General features: G+C 35.1%; 1 protein-coding gene across 2 annotated transcripts in view; it reads left to right on the forward strand.

Annotated features, from left to right (window-relative positions):
• PARG (poly(ADP-ribose) glycohydrolase) overlaps window positions 1–17,262 on the forward strand; it is a 112,429-nt gene that overhangs the window by 40,890 nt on the left and 54,277 nt on the right. For both annotated transcript variants that reach the window (XM_079899677.1, XM_079899678.1), the window contains exons 8-9: window positions 9,369–9,461; window positions 15,064–15,221. In XM_079899677.1, the coding sequence (XP_079755803.1) occupies window positions 9,369–9,461; window positions 15,064–15,221 (251 nt within the window). The remainder of the gene's footprint in view (window positions 1–9,368; window positions 9,462–15,063; window positions 15,222–17,262) is intronic.

Here is a 17,262-nt window from a genome sequence, read left to right on the forward strand (position 1 = left end):
CTAAGCCACCCAGTTTGTGATAGTTACAGCAGCCCAAGGAAACTAATATAGTGTGGTCCTGGCATAAGAATCAAATTGATCACTGGAAAACCCATAAAACCCAGAAATAGACCCATAGTTATACAATCATTTGATTTTCAACAAAGGTGCCAAAGCAATCGATGGGGGAAAGAAACATCTTTCAACAAATGGTGCTGGGAAAATTGGGTTTCTTTATGGGGGAAAAAAAATGAACTTCAACTCTTTGTATACAGCATACATAGAAAATAACTAAATGCAAAAACTAAAACCATAAAGATTCTAGAAGAAAGCATCTTTGTGACTTAGGGATAGACAAAGATTTCTTAGGACACAGAAAGCATTAAGCATAAAAGAAAAAAATTAAATACTTATCAAAAGACATTAAGAAAATGAATAGACAAGCTAAAGGCAAGGAGAAAATATTTGCAAAGCATATATATTTATCTGACAAAGGATTTATGTTTAGAATATATAAAGAACTCAATTTAAAAATAAGGCAAACCGGGCTTCCCTGGTGGTGCAGTGGTTGAGAGTCCGCCTGACGATGCAGGGGGCGCGGGTTCGTGTCCCGGCCCGGGAGGATCCCACGTGCTGCGGAGCGCCTGGGCCCGTGAGCCATGGCCACTGGGCCTGAGCGTCCGGAGCCTGTGCTCTGCAATGGGAGAGGCCACAACAGTGAGAGGCCCGTGTACCAAAAAAAAAAAAAAAAAGGACAAACCACCCCATTAAAAAAAATTAAAAGAGTTTAAAGGACCAGTCACAAAGAAAGATATACAAATGACCAATTAGCACATTAAAATATGCTCAGTGTCATTTGTCATTGGGGAAATGCCAGTTAAAACTAGAATGAAGTATTAGTGCACAGGCACTAGAAGGGCTAAAACGAAAATGAATAGATGTAGCTAGAGATGTGGAGCAACTGGAACTCTCATACTTTGTTGTTGGGTTTGTAAAATGGTACTACCACGTTGGAAAAAGGTCTCGCAGTTCTTTAGAAAACTAAACATATACCTGCTCTATGACCTATGCATTTCATTTCCTTTCTAAACCTACCCAAGAGAAATTAATATACGTATACACAAAAAATCCTGTGTTTATAGAAGAATGTCTATAGCAGCTTTACTTATAATAGCCAAATCCTGGAAATAGTGCATTTGTCTATGAACAAGAGAATGAATAAACAAATTGTGGTATAATTATACAATAGAATAAAATAATAGAAGGGAACAAAATCACTGATACACACAACATAGATGCATCTCAAAAGCACAGTGCTGAGGGGAAAAAAAGCCTTACATAATATAGTACATGTCACATGTTTCCAATATATGAAGTTTTACAAGAGACAAAACTAATCTATGGTAGAAGAAAATTTAGAACAGTGGTAGTCTCTCAGATGTGGGAAAGTTGCCTGGGAAGGGGCATGAGGGAACCTTCTAGGGTGATAGTATAATAATATCCTGTGTCTTGATAGGGATTTAGTTTATGCAGGTGTATGCATTTGTAAAATGTCATTGAATGGTACACTTAGGGTTAGTTCATTTCATTGAATGTAAATTTTACCTCAAAATGAAAAAACTTGTAAACAAATGTTAAATTATATTTATATGGAGGCTGAAGTGGTCAGGGTGAAATGTACTGATGCCCCCAACTTACTTCAAAATGCATTTAAAAAATGGATTGATGGATGGATAGATATGCGACAAAAATAAATAGAGTAAAATGTTAACTGTAGAAAATGAGTTTATGGGTGTTCAGTGTATAGTTATTTTAGCTTTGCTGTATTTTTGAAATTTTTCATAATTCTGGGAAAGTTAATTGCCATCAATAAGGAATGGTTAAAATTGTATATCCATACCGTGGAAAATACTGTATAGCATTTATTCTATTACGGGGAAAGACTTCTAAGGCTTTCTCTTAAGGCAAAAAACAAGTTGCAAAAAATATAGTATACCATTTAGTTTAAAAATTAATGTAACAGAAAGCTAAATTTCTGTATGCACATATGTAGAAATGCTTAGAAGTAGTTTGGGAAGGAGACAAGCATCTGTTTGTCTGAGAAGTAGTTTGGAATTGGGGATTTGTGGTTAAGAAGAGCTTTGACTTCATCTGAATGGTTTGACATTTTTAAGGCAAGAATGTATCCACGTATTACTTAAAAATTAATAGAAAAGAAGGATTAAGGCTCATCACAGAGGAGTTTGTATACACGGGGATAAAAAGTTCAACATCATTAGTAATTAAATAAACATAAATTAAAATAATAGTGGTGTCAATTTAGTCTATCAGATTGTGAATAAAACAAGAATACGAGAATTCACAGTATTAGTAAGGTATGGAGTTGAGTACTTTCATATACAGCACCAGAATATAAATTGATGGAACCTTTCTGGAAGGTGATTAGACAGCATATATTAAAAACCTTTAAAAAAAAAAAAGCCTATGCTTTTTGATATAGCATTTTCACTTATAGAGATATTCAAATAGTTGCAGAAAGATGTATGTACAAGGATATTCATTGCAATGGTAATTTCAAGAGTGGAAAATTGGCAACAACCTGTAAATCTATCATAACAGAATTAGATAGGGAAATAAGGTATGGTGTGTCCAAATTGTTAATAATACTCAGCTACTGAAAATGGTGATATAGGATTATATTTATTTACACGGGAAAATGTCCACTATGTAAATGAAAACAAAATACAGACTGGAAGGATATATGCCAAAATGTTAGCAGTATATATATTGATAGTGGGTTTGTGGGTGGTATTTATTTTCTTTTTGTTTATGTTAATTTGCTACAGTGAAAATACATGACTTTTTAAAAAAACATTTTGTTGCTAGTGATGTTTATGAAGACTACACAGCAAAGTGGAAAATTCTTTTGTCTAATGAAAAAATTATACAGAATTGTTAGAGTAACGTGATTTTAAGTAATTTTTTTCTGTGTGAGAAGGAAAACAAATACCTAAGTGTAACAAACACTTAAATGGTTATATTAACTTTAGGATCATAGGACTATGAGGTTTTTCACCATGTCTATTTAGATATTGGGATGATACATGTTTTATGTTAAAAAATTATTTCATAAAATTTATTGTTCTAGACCTTTTGTATAAACTTTTTTGAAATTTTTTATTAAAAAAGAGTATTAGTAACTTTAAAATTTTTTACTAGGATCTACCTAGGTTTACATCAATAGATAACATGGAGTGACTTGAGGTGTTTATTATATTTGTTGATTTGTGACTGATTAAAAAGCTGTTTCCTATGAACTCTTTGAAGAAGTAGATCTATGGAAATATTCTCCTTCACTAAAATATCACTAGTTTTCTGATTTTACCGGCTACAGATTTCACTTCCCCATTCAAAGTTCAGTAGTATTATTTATTTAGTACTGTCTGTGTGCCAGGCACTGTACTTAGTCACGCATGAATATGCCCTTAGTATTAGAGCACAGTTCACAGATTTAGTTTTAGTTGATCAAGCATTCTAAGAAAGAAGAAATAAGTACAAATCTCTTTTCTATATGTAAGCTTCTAGATATTTAAATCATTCATCATGTTTTGACATTTGACAAATTAAGTTGCTCTATTTTAGTAGTTTGTTAATGCTTCCATCTGCTAAGGAAGAATGATAACTTCTCCATGACCACTGTGATGAAATTGCAATAATTACTATCCTTCAAGGTGAAGGCTGATATATTGAGGGGATCACAGAAAGAGCATAGGACTTTCTGCTTTGAGATTCATGAGGTCAGTGATCATGTCTGTTATTGTTTACAGTTCTGTTGTCAGTCCTGGCACAGTGTCTGGCATATAATAGATACTTAAATTTACTGGTTAGTTGAATGGATGAACAACTCTATAGTCTAAAGAGAGGAAATGGGTAAAATAGCATTATAATTTTGAAAATCTTTGTATCAGTTCTGAGTGAAACACATACATAATCAACTTTTGGGATGAGAATAAAAGGATGGTACGTACACACATGCACACACACAAAGACTTGCCATATATAATTATGCAGACCCTCCAATAGAGGGCAGGGAGAATTTAATCATCATATAAATGCTTAATTTCCTTATAATCATCATCATCGTTATAAATAATATAATATATGATATATTATAAATAAATATTTATTATTTAAGGCTCTTCTTCCCTTGAAGTTAAGCAGTGATTTACATTTTAAAAACTTTTTAATACTAATGTCTTGGTTTGCATTGTATAGATTAATAAATTGTGCAGATTAATAAATAGTAAATAATAATTTGTAAAAGGTAAGATTTGCTTAAAGATGCTAATAATATATGAGAGGGCATAAGATTATACTAGTTTTTTAAATTATGCATTCCATCTCAAATGGTAGTTGGGTTGGCTATGTTCTCAAATGACATTTTTTATCTTCCCTTTTGTGTTTTCAAAGCAACATTAGACATAGGTCTGAAGTGTTGACAGAAGTCCAGTGCAATAATGCTTCATGAGATAAATAAGTGATATTTTAAAGCTTGTGATGGTCAGCAAAGCATGGCAGCAGCTACTCGTATGTCAGTTTTAAAAGACAAGGACAGGTACCCAAAGGAGAAGAAGCTGTCAGCCTATTTAGACACTTAAGGTTAAATGTCTTTAGGTTAAAAATGTTTGGAAAGACACTTCTCCTTATCCCTCTACTAAATACAGCTGAAAACCCAGGACACTATAAAAGAATAAGAAGACTCTGAAAGGTGGAGAAAAGACTGACCAGCTAGGGTCTGTGGGGCTGTTGGAAAAATATGGCACCTGGGTGGTATCAGCAGAGGCCTGGTGGGGAGCCTGAACTTTCACCCTCTGCATCCGCCCCCCCACCCCCCAACCCAAAGGTATCAAGATGCCTTTCCCCCTCCCTGCCCTGGGAGTCAACAAGGGCAGTAGAATTTTCACTCCTGACTGGTAGTAATGAGGTGGCTCTCCCTTCCTGTGTCCCAGAAGACCTGCTAAAACAAGATTTAAATAAGATCCAAAGTCTCATAACATAAAATCCAGGTTTCAATAAAAAATCGCTCCACGAAGAACCAGGAAAATCTCAACTGAAATGTGAAGACAATCAACAGATACCAACCCTGAGATAACACAGATGTTAGAATTATCTAACAAGGGCTTTAAAGCAGCCATCATAAAAAGGCTTCAATAAGCAATTACAGCTCCTTGAAACAAATGAAAAATAGACAGTCCCAGCAAAGAAATAGAAGCTATAAAGAAGAACCAAATGGAAATTTTAGAAATGAAAAATATAATACCTGATTTTTTTTTTTAATGCAATGCATGGGCTCAATGGGGAGTGGGGGTGACAGAGGAAAGAATTGGAAAACTTGAAAAAGAACAAAGGAATCCATCTGAACAACAGAAAGAAATAGACTTTTATGTCATTTTTTTTCTGAGGTGACTCAGAAAAGTTACAATGGTTTAATAATTTTGGTCTAAAAGTGACTATATATTTCCTTTCAGATTTTCTCATAATGTAGAAAATAATAATAGCATAATGGTCTAGTATATATAATTTTGGGGTTTATATTGGCTTGAAAATCTGAATTAAATTTCTAAATTTCCTATACTGGTTGTACTACTGGTCAAACAAGCAAACATTACATTCAAGAAACATTAAAATTTATTAAAAAAAGTGTAGGGACCTATGGAACTATTAAAAAATATTTAACAGTCATGCCTTTTTAGTACTGGAGGGAGAGGAGAAAAGGGGCAGGGATAAAAAAAATACTCAACAACAAAAAATAGTGGCTGAAAACTAGAAATAATAGCTGAAAATTTCCCAGATTTGACAGAAAACATCAAGAAGCTGAGCAAACCTCTTACAGGATAAACCCAAAGAAATCCATGCCAAGACATATCATAGTCAAACTTCCTCAAACTAAAGGCAAAGAAAAAAATTTTGAAAGCATCCAGAAAGAAATAACACATTGCCTATAGGGGAAAAACAGTTTGAATGTTGTTGGATTTCTCATCAGAAAATATGAAAGCCAGAAAGAAGTGACATAATATTTTTGAAGGAGTAAGAGAAAAGAACTTTCAACAGAGAAGTGTATATCCATTGAAAATATCCTTCAGGACTGTAGGAGAAACGGTGACATTCTCAGATGAAGGAAAGGAAGAGAATTTGTCATTAATAGATCTATCCTAAAAGAATGTCTGAAGGAATTTCTTGAAACAGAAAGGAAATGATAAAATGGAATCTTGGAACACCAGGAGAGAAGAAAGAACAGTAGAAAGAGTAAAAATATAGTAGACTTTTCTTCTTGAGTATTCTAAATAGTGTTTGACATTTTCTGTTTCACTATTTTCAAACATTATAACACTATCAAATGTTCTCAATGTATGTGGAGAAATACTAAAGAAAATTATAATGGGGGTGGGTAAAGAGCCTTAAAGGTAAAGTTTCTATACTTTACTGCAACATGTGAAATGTTGACACCAGGAAACAGTGATAAGTTATATATAACGAATGCCTAGAGCAGCCAATTTTAAAAAAATCTGTTCAAAGAGATGTGTTCAAATATACTTTAGATAAATAAAAATGGAATTCTAAAATATGTTCAAGTAACCCATAGGAATGAAGGAAAAGAAAACAGGTAAAAGAAAGAGAAAATTAAAATGTTCTAATTTATCAATGATTAAATGTAAATGTCAAAGTTCACCAATTAAAAGACAACGATTTACAGAGTAGATTAAAAAAACCTGACACATTATATGCTGCTTGCAAGAAATTATTTCAGACATAACAGTATAGGCAGGTTGAAAGTAAAAGGCAGCCTTGTTTGTAATAGCCAAAAACTTGAAACAACCAAAATGCCCCTCAGTAGGTAAATGGTTAAACAAACTGTGGTATATTCATACTATGGAATACTACTCAGCATTAGGAATTAACTGTTGATACATGCATGAACTTGAATAGATCTCGAGGACGTTACACTGGGTGAAAAAAAGTCTATCTTAAAAGGACACACACCATATGATTCCATTTGTATAACACAACAGAATTACAGAGATGGAAAGCAGATTGGTGCTTTCTAGGGCTTAGGGATGGTTGGAAGGAGGGTGTGACTATAAATTAGTAGCACAAAGGAGACTTTTGTTATAGTGGAACACTTCTGCATCTTGATTTTGGTTACACAAATGTACACGTGATAAAATAGCATAGAACAATACACACATACTGTACCAATATTAATTACCTGGTTTTGATATTGTGTTACAGTTAATCTGAAATGTAACCTTTAAGGGAAACTTGGTGAGGGGTAAACTGGACCTCCATATATTATTTTTGCAGCTTTCTGTGAATCTATAATTACTTCAAAATAAAATGTTTTAAAAAACAAAAAGATAAATTATGAATAAGAAGAATTTGAATATCTTAATACATTAATATGTTTTATGCATTTTCAGGTACAGGAAAGCAAGTATCTTTAATATATACAATAAAATTCTAAAATAGAATGCCTTCTATGTATGATTTTTTTTAATTTAGTTTTTCTTTTTATTAGCATTAAAGAGGCTTATAATGAAGAGGCTTTGAACCTTTTAGCCTTTATTTATTTTTTTAGTGTGTTAACTTCCCATTATAGAAGATTAGGATTTAGCTGTTGTTTACTTAACCCTGTCACCATTAACAGCCTTATTTATGTTTCCCCACTTTTCCACTATAGATATCATATTCATTTCAATTAGATCAGTATTCTGGTTTTTTAGTAGGATGGTAAAAACACTGTTCATATCTGAGATCTGATTCCTTTTCTACTCTTGTACAACTTTTTGTTTTCCCCAGAATTAATAATTGTATTCTTGCTTGTTTTTTATATACCTATGATTAATTGGATCCTACACTCTCTGAATTGCAAATATCTTTCTGTTCATTCTGAATATCAATTTTCCCATTTTCCTAATTTAAAGAGGGAGGTGGGCATAGGTTTGGATTTTAGAGCTTTGGTATAAAGAAAATTCTTAGTGTTAGAACTTTTTTTTTTTTTTTTTTTTTTTTGCGGTACGCCGACCTTTCAGTGTTGTGGCCTCTCCCATTGCGGAGCACAGGCTCCGGATGCGCAGGCTCAGCGGCCATGGCTCACGGCCCTAGCCGCTCCGCGGCATGTGGGATCTTCCCCGGACCGGGGCACGAACCCGTGTCCCCTGCATCGGCAGGCAGACTCTCAACCACTGCGCCACCAGGGAAGCCCTGTTAGAATTTTCTTGTAAAACCAGAGTGAATGTAAATTATCTTTGCTACTTTTTCTATTTATACACATACTGTGTCCAGCTGTAGATAGACAAATGAATATTCCTTTATTTCAGCTTAGCTCCTGATAGCAAAGGGAATCTATAGATATTTGTAAAGAGTCTGTATCCTCATCAATCCCAAACATTTGTTACATAGAGAAGTGGGGAGAGCTGTGGAATATAGGCCAGAATACTTGGGTTCTAGTTCTGATTTAGTTGCTAATTGACATTTTCAGTCTAGCATAATCAGGTAACCTCCTTGGCTTCAGTTTTCTTTTCTCTTTAATAATGACAGGATCAGACTGGATTATAACTGAGACCTCATCTATCTAGTTCAGATGTGATTTCAGATAGATACATGATTTACTTTAATCCTGACTGTATATATAGAATCCCTAGATTAAGAGTGTTTTCATTTTTAGTATTTTAAAAGAAATACTCTGATGTTTAGAGAGAAGTTGGATTAAATGGCCTAAAGTAATTTCTAAAGCATTGAAGAGATGGGAAATTACAAAAGACAGAAATAGGCCATGAATGTCGTCTTTCTTGTACTTCAAATTATGATATGGGAATCGTGGTTTTAACTTCCTAAAGGTGCCTAGAAAAGGAAATTGTAAGTCACCTGGAACTTCATTGTTTACTACCCAGTAGGTTAGATTTGACACATATAATATGCTCTGAAACGATTAGGGTGGCTTTTATGGTGATTTCTTTAAATTACTGACTGTAGAAGCTTGAGGGCTTCTGAGAGAGTTCTTTGTGGTCTAATAGTTTTTAGTTGATGTAACCGAGGTCAGAAGGTACTGTTTTTCATATGCAAGCATTTATTTAGTTGTGAATGTGATATGATAGATATTTCATATTTGGGATACTCGATTCATTTTCAGAGGGCATTTAGGTGAATTACATACATTTGGAAATGAATTTGTAAGTTCCTTACTGCACCTGTTGGTGTACTTGTGCATGTGTTCAATGATGCTGATAATATGCCTTCTTATGGGATCCTATATAAAGCACATATGTAATTTAATAACAGATATTTGTTCATTGGTTATTATTCACTGATAACATTTTATTGGTTTTCAGGTACTAGAAGAAGCAGAAGCTCAACACTTATACCAGTCCATTTTGCCTGATATGGTGAAAATTGCACTCTGTCTGCCAAATATTTGCACCCAGGTTGGTGGAAATAACTTCTTCCTCAGTAGCTTTCTTGAGACTCACAGTTGAATTTCGTTTAAACTCTAATTGTCAAGGTCAAACAGAGAGATGGGAAACAGTTTTTTGCCAGAGTATGATGATTTTGCTATACTAAGGAAAAGGTTAGAGGCTACAGAGAACACTGCGAGTGGACATTAAAAATGCAGCATTCAATTTCTGAGCTTCAGTTTACAGTGTTGATGTTTGCTCATACTTCTTTTTCTTTTTTTAAAAAATAATCTCTGACTTTCAAAAAAGGATAGTCATTATTTCAAAGCATACTAATGGATTTAGAAAATTTTATCTTCAAAATGGCTTAATACCTACTCCTTCCTCCCCTCTCTCCCAAAGTAGTGTATTGTATAACAAATGAGTTCATGATACATTCTTAACTTTTAAAAATAAAAGAAAGAATCTGGTATTATTTTGTTTTGTGTGGGAGTGTATTATTTATTGCTACATAACAAACTACCTCAAAATTTAGTGGTTTAAAACAGGAAACTTTTATTATCGCAGTTTCTGTTGGGAATTTGGGAGCAGCTTAGCTGACTGGTACTGGCTTGGGATCTCTCTTGTGGTTTCAGTCAGGGTATTGGGCAGGGCTGCAGTCATCTGAAGGTTTGACTGAAGCTGGAGGAGCTACCTCTCAGCTGGCTCACTCACATGACTGCTGGCAGAAGGCCTTAGTTCCTTGCTGTGGGGCTCTCTGTAGGCTGATTGGGTATCCTTGTGACATGGTTGCTAAGTTCCCCAGAAAAAGCCACCCAAAGGAGAGAGGCAGGAAGAGGCAGTGCCTTTTTGACCTCGTTTCTGAAGGCACACACTATCGCTTTCACTATTTTTTCTCTGCATTAGAATTTAGTCAATAAATCTAGCTCATACTCAAGGAGAGGATAATTAGACTCTGCCTGTCAAGGGGGGAGAGTATCAAAGAATTTGTAGATGTAATTATAAGAGGTTGTTGGTTTGTTCTTCATAATTCTTTTCCTGTGTTTCTCGCAACAGTAGCTTGAATCGCCTCTCATTTATTTCTAGGGCCAGCCCCCTGGCTACATGGATGCTAGCCAGGTTTCTGCTAACACTGTTGATCCACAGGGGCCCTAGGGACATTTTGGGCAGAGCAATTTCTGAATGTGTAGGATGGTCCCACACATTGCAGTGTATCATTGGAACGGCACAAAAAACACAAGCATAGTCATTGGGGCAACCAAAAGCCATGTCCGAATGCCTGAGTCCAAATGTTGAGAACCACTGAATGTTTTTCCGTGTGCCATGTTTGTTAGCATTATACTGTGATATTTCCAATTTTAGGTAACTGTAATTTCACCTCATTAATTCATTGTGTCTGAAATAAGTTTTTCTATTGGGCAGAGAAAATATATTTTAAAACTCAACTTCTTGTTGTTTATGTTGGAAGTTATTTGCTTGCTTATGTTTCATGTTCATTCTTTTCTCTTTTTCTCCTTGCTTTTTTCCTTATGTAGTAAAATTTCTCACTACCTCTTAGGTTCTGCCCCTTGTGAAGCCTTTCCTACGTCTCCCAGCCAAAGTTTATCACTCCTGTAGCACTCGAATCATACTTAGTATTATTAGCACATTATTTTGTAATTTATGTTTTTATATGTCTCCTCCCCTAGATTATATTCTCCCTGAAGGGGGATCATCTTTGTGTCCCCAGGTCTAACATAGTGCTTAATTAAATGCTTTTTAAATTCACTGTAGTTCATAATTAACCGAATATAGCCTTTAGATAGGAATCACTTTCTCCTCTTCTCTTCCCTTCATGCTTTAGAGAGAAGGTTTCCCTATTGTACTTAATGAGATATGCATTCAAAAGCACCCAAGTTTGTAATCTATAACAAGTCAGTGGGTGGAACCAAAATCAGATTTGCAGCTCCCGTCTCTTTTTCCTGGCTTAAAACAACTATGTCCTTCCATTAGTGTACTAATGGGAGAACATTTTAATTTTGTCCTCTGTCCTTGACTAAAAGGTAAATCTCTGCTGTGAAAGTTAACATTTCAATTTGTTATCGAAATATATCTTTGGCAAGTTAAATTGCATATGTTGTTATTTAATGATTTATCATATTAATGTTCTCTAGGCCAAATCTAAAAGGTAAATTTTAGATTTATAAAAATTAAATTAAAGGAAACAAATTTTGGACATGAACTTTTTGAAAGATCTTCATTCATGCTTTTTTAAATTACTTAATTTTTTATACAGCAGGTCCTTATTAGTTATCTGTTTTATACATATTAGTGTATATATGTTAATCCCAATCTCCCAATTGATCCTACCCTCCCACTCCTTTCCCCCCAGGTGTCCATACGTTTGTTCACTACATCTGTGTCTCTATTTCTGCCTTGCAAACCAGTTCCTCTGTGCCATTTTTCTAGATTCCACGTATATGCGTTAATATACGATATTTGTTTTCCTCTTTCTGATTTACTCTGTATGACAGTCTCTAGGTCCATCCACATCTCTACAGATGACCCAATTTCGTTCCTTTGTATGGCTAATATTCCACTGTATATATTTACCACATCTTCTTAGCCATTCGTCTGTCGACGGGCATTTAGGTTGCTTCCATGACCTGGCTATTGTAAATAGTGCTGCAATGAACATTGGGGTGCATGTGTCATTTTGAATTATGGTTTTCTCAGGGTATATGCCCAGTAGTGGGATTGCTGGGCCATATGGTAATTCTATTTTTAGTTTTTTAAGGAACCTCCATACTGTTCTCCATAGTGGCTGTATCAGTTTACATTCCCACCAGCAGTGCAAGAGGGTTCCCTTTTCTCCACATCCTCTCCAGCATTTGTTGTTTGTGGATCTTCTGATGATGCCCATTCTAACTGGTGTGAGGTGATACCTCATTGTAGTTTTGATTTGTATTTCTCTAATAATTAGTGATGTTGAGCAGCTTTTCATGTGCTTCTTGGCCATCTGTATGTCTTCTTTGGAGAAATGTCTATTTAGGTCTTCCCATTTTTGGATTGGGTTGTTTGTTTTTTTAATATTGAGCTGCATGAGCTGTTTATATATTTTAGAGATTAATCCTTTGTCCATTGATTTGTTTGCACATATTTTCTCCCATTCTGAGACTTGTCTTTTCGTCTTGTTTATAATTTCCTTTGCTGTGCAAAAGCTTTTATTTTTCATTTCATTATTATGTTTATTTTTGTTTTTATTTCCATTACTCTACGAGGTGGGTCAAAAAAGATCTTGCTGTGATTTATGTCAAAGAGTGTTCTTCCTATGTTTTCGTCTAAAAGTTTTAGTGTCCAGTCTTACATTTAGGTCTTTGATCCATTTTGAGTTTATTTTTGTGTATGGTGTTAGGGAGTGTTCTAATTTCATTCTTTTACATGTAGCTGTCCAGTTTTCCCAGCACCACTTATTGGAGAGACCCTCTTTTCTCCATTGTATATCCTTGCCTCCTTTGTCATAGATTAGTTGACCATAGGTGCGTGGGTTTACCTCTGGGCTTTCTGTCCTGTTCCATTGATCTATATTTCTGTTTTTGTGCCAGTACCATATTGTCTTGATTACTGTAGCTTTGTAAAGTGTAGTCTGAAGTCAGTGAGTCTTATTCCTCCAGCTCTGTATTTTTCCCTCAAGATTGCTTTGGCTATTAGGGGTCTTTTGTGTCTCCATACAAATTTTAAGATTTTTTTTGTTCAGGTTCTGTAAAAATTGTCATTGGTTATTTGATAGGGATTGCATTGAATCTGTAGATTGCTTTCAGTATGGTCATTTTCACAATATTGATTCTTCTAATATAAGAACATGGTATATCTCTCCATCTGTTTGTGTCATCTTCGATTTCTTTCATCAGTGTCTTATAGTTTTCTGAGTACAGGTCTTTTACCTCCTTAGGTAGGTTTATTCCTAGGTATTTTATTCTTTTTGTTGCAAGGGTGAATGGGATTGTTTCCTTAATTTCTCTTTCTGATGAGAGGTCTTCATTCATATTAACCAGTGTCTTATTTTACCTAGCTGAGTGCTCGATGATAAGATTTACATCCTCTAGTTTTCCCCAAGTATTAGCTTTCAGGCATTTCTCCTCACCAGGAGAACAAATAACTTATTATATTTTAAATTATATTTATTTAGTTATTTGGGAAACAAGAAATGTTTGTGTTTTAAGTCCATTAAGCCTAAAATCATTTTTGTGGATAACCTGGTAAATGGTAGTTAAAAACTCATTTCTTACTAAAACCAAGGAACAGTGTGCTTTAAGCCATTGATACTTTGTCACCTTTTCTAAACTCATGGCTGGGCTGTAAATAAATGTATAGGAAGGAAAATGAAGATCAATATGAGCTCTCTATTGCTTCTTTCTTAGAACTGGTGTTTGCTAAGGCCTAAAAGGAGAGAATTTTGGATACCCTAATGAAAATAAATTCTTGATATTTCCTGTTTGTTTACTTTTGTATTTTCCCAAGGCAAATAGTTGAACTGCAAGTTTAGCATTTTCTTTTTCTAGCAAACTCTTATTCTAGCAATGATGTATGTTTTCTGTTAGAGAAAAGCTAATTGTTATAGTTGATTTGTCTTGCCTGCCTTTCCTCAGTTTCGTTTTGAGTGTTGATTCCTGAGATGTGATCAGGACAGTTCTCTATGCATACTGTTTTGAATTAAAGTAGATATCCAGGATTCTTAGTTCTGACTTATTAAATGGAATAGGAAAAGCGTCCCTAAATATTATGTTGGAGCATTTTGAAGCTTAACAACTGATGTAAATTGGCAGTTGGTCTTTGGCTTTCCCAGCATGACTTTAAAAACATACAGTTTAAACATTTAAAACAGAATAAAACTCACTGAACGCAATACTCAGGTCCTGTGGAATATACTAAAAATAAAAGGTTAGTCAGTTTGGGTTTGGTATAACTTGAAGACATTTCAGATGTAAAAAACTTGAGGGAGAAATGTCCTGCATCTTCCTTGACTTGAAATGATTATGTAGGAAATGCCTATATTCTTACAGGTTATACATAAATAAGTCTGTGTACACATGTTCCATTAATTGCTTTAATAAAATTAGATTTGGGTCTTATAAATTGTCAATGAGAAGTGTGATTCAAAATTAGAAGGAAAAGACTTATTTATTGAATTATTTTCCTTAGTTCATTTTCTTTAGGACTGAATAGAAAAATTGCTCTGTCCAATAATCTTTAATATAAGTGAGAACAAAATTTAGCATATGCAGTAGTAGCTAAACTCAACATTACATTTTTCTGTTCCATCCTTTGTTTTAATTTTTCATTACATGTGTAATGTGTTTTTATTTCTTACTTGCTAAAGGAATCTCGTTTTTCATTAATACAAGTAATGTTTTGTGTTCTCTTCACTGTCATTATTATTGATTAGAAATCTGCACTTTGTCAAACAAGTACATTTTCCCAATCATCCTTGATGAACTGCTCTTGACTTCAACAGTATTGCTGATTTAAGGATTCAAGAGTGGCCTGAAATTATTCCTACCTTAATTTAGCAAATGCAATTTGGTGCCTCTGCTTTTGAAATTGCTAAACTAATTATTGCTCTTCTTGTCTGTATTTGTGTTTCCTCTATCAGCCAATACCGCTCCTGAAACAGAAGATGAATCATTCCATCACAATGTCACAGGAACAGATTGCTAGTCTTTTAGCTAATGCTTTCTTCTGCACATTTCCACGGCGCAATGCTAAGATGAAATCGGAGTATTCTAGTTATCCAGATATTAACTTCAATCGGTATGTTTTCAGCGAACCCCTTTTTAACATTAAAATGGAGGGTTGGCATTGAGTGATTTGCCAAACACTTTATGTACAATTATCTAATTTAATCTTTACAGTTCAGTGAGTTAAGTGATATTTTTGCTATTTTGCAGGCAAGATAATTAAAGTTCATGGTTAACAAAACTTGCTTTGGGTCCAGGAGCCAGTAAGTCACAGAGCTAAAGTTTAGTCTCAGGTCTGTCTTACTCCAACGCACATGTTCTTTCCACTCTGTCAGGTTGTCCTCCTCCTCTAAGTGCCCTGAATTCCTTATGCCTGTTCCGTGTGATTATTTAGTCACAGAACATTTGTTGTACATTATATTCTTTGTATGCTGAAATAATGTTAAAGCTGGAGTGAGTACGAGTACTCCTTTCTGTAAAGTGTGAGTTTAGAGTCATGAGACTGACTGTCTTATGAGACTTGAAAATACAGTTCTTAAGACAAAAAGCAAAAGTGAAAGTTGACTTTGACTTTTTATAGACATGATTAATTTATTAATCTAATATTTTTTAAAAGGAAGACAAAATAATGTTTAACTTATTTGATTAAAGTAATGTGTTGTGAAGGTTGATAAAGTTTTAGATTCTAACCATTTTCCCACATTATTACTTTCTCCATCATTTACACAAAAACATTGTAAAATCTTCTTGGCAAATGATTATTGTTTTTTTCCTCCCTCCAACCCCCCCCTCCACCCCCTATCTCTGTTTTTCACCTGAGAATTGTCTTTATGGGATCTGTGAGTAAAATGTGAGGTTTTTTCCCCCTAATGTCAGGAGCGGGCCTTCAGAAAATTGTTCCAGTATATGCTCCTCTTTCCCAGTAGACTGTGTGTAATGTACTCCTCCATTACCTCCCTCTAATCCCCATCTCCTGCCTCTGAGGGGTGGGGCAGTGTGGACAGGGTACAGAGAAGGAGATGTAGTGATGGAGCAAAGTCACATGACTTTGCTCAAAGTTGACAGAGTTCTGTTTGCTGTTTTGTTTTTGTGTTCAAAGTTGATTGGTGTGGTAATGCCACTTATTTTAGTTTACCTTTTTAATGTTATCTCGTTAAAAACTTTATTTCTAATGAATTTTAGGTGTGTAAAAAAGTTGCAGAAATAGTACTGAGAGATCTCGAATACAACTCTCCTTAACTTCCCCTTATGTTAATATTACTATGTAACCATACTTTGTAACCATAGTAAAGTTATCAAAACCAGGAAATCAACATTGGTATAATACTGTTAACTGAACTACAGACCTTATTTGAATTCCAAGAGTTTTTTGGGTTTTTTTGTTTTGTTTTGTTTTTTTGCGGTAGGCAGGCCTCTCACTCTTGTGGCCTCTCCCGTTGCGGAGCACAGGCTCCGGACGTGCAGGCTCAGCGGCCATGGCTCACAGGCCTAGCCGATCCGCGGCATGTGGGATCTTCCTGGACCGGGGCACGAACCCATGTCCCCTGCATCGGCAGGCGGACTCTCAACCACTGTGCCACCAGGGAAGCCCTCCAAAAGTTTTTGTACTGTATTTTTCTGATCCAGTATCCCACACTGTGTTTACAGTAGTCCCCTCTTTTTTTTAAAAGACCATTTATTTAATTTATTTTTAAAAATTTTTATATTTATTTATTTATTTGGTTGTGTGGGGTGTTAGTTGCAGCAGGCGGGCGCCTTAGTTGCAGCACATGGTCTCCTTAGTTGTGGCATATGGGCTCCTTAGTTGTGGCATGCATACTCTTAGTTGTGGCATGCATGTGGGATCTAGTTCCCTGACCAGGGATTGAACTTGGGCCCACTGCACTGGGAGCGTGGAGTCTTATCCACTACACCACCAGGGAAGTCCCTACAGTAGTCCCTTCTTATCTGTGGCTCGCTTTCCATGGTTTCAGTTACCTACAGTCAACCACAGTCTGAAAATATTAAATGGAAAATTCCAAACAATTCGTAAGTTTTAAATTGCACACCATTCTGAGTAGCATGATGGAATCTTGTACCGTCCCACTGCTTCCCATCCAGGACATGAATCATCC

The sequence above is a fragment of the Stenella coeruleoalba genome (assembly GCF_951394435.1).
Source record: "Stenella coeruleoalba genome assembly, chromosome: 16".
In the NCBI taxonomy this organism is placed as follows: domain Eukaryota; kingdom Metazoa; phylum Chordata; class Mammalia; order Artiodactyla; family Delphinidae; genus Stenella; species Stenella coeruleoalba.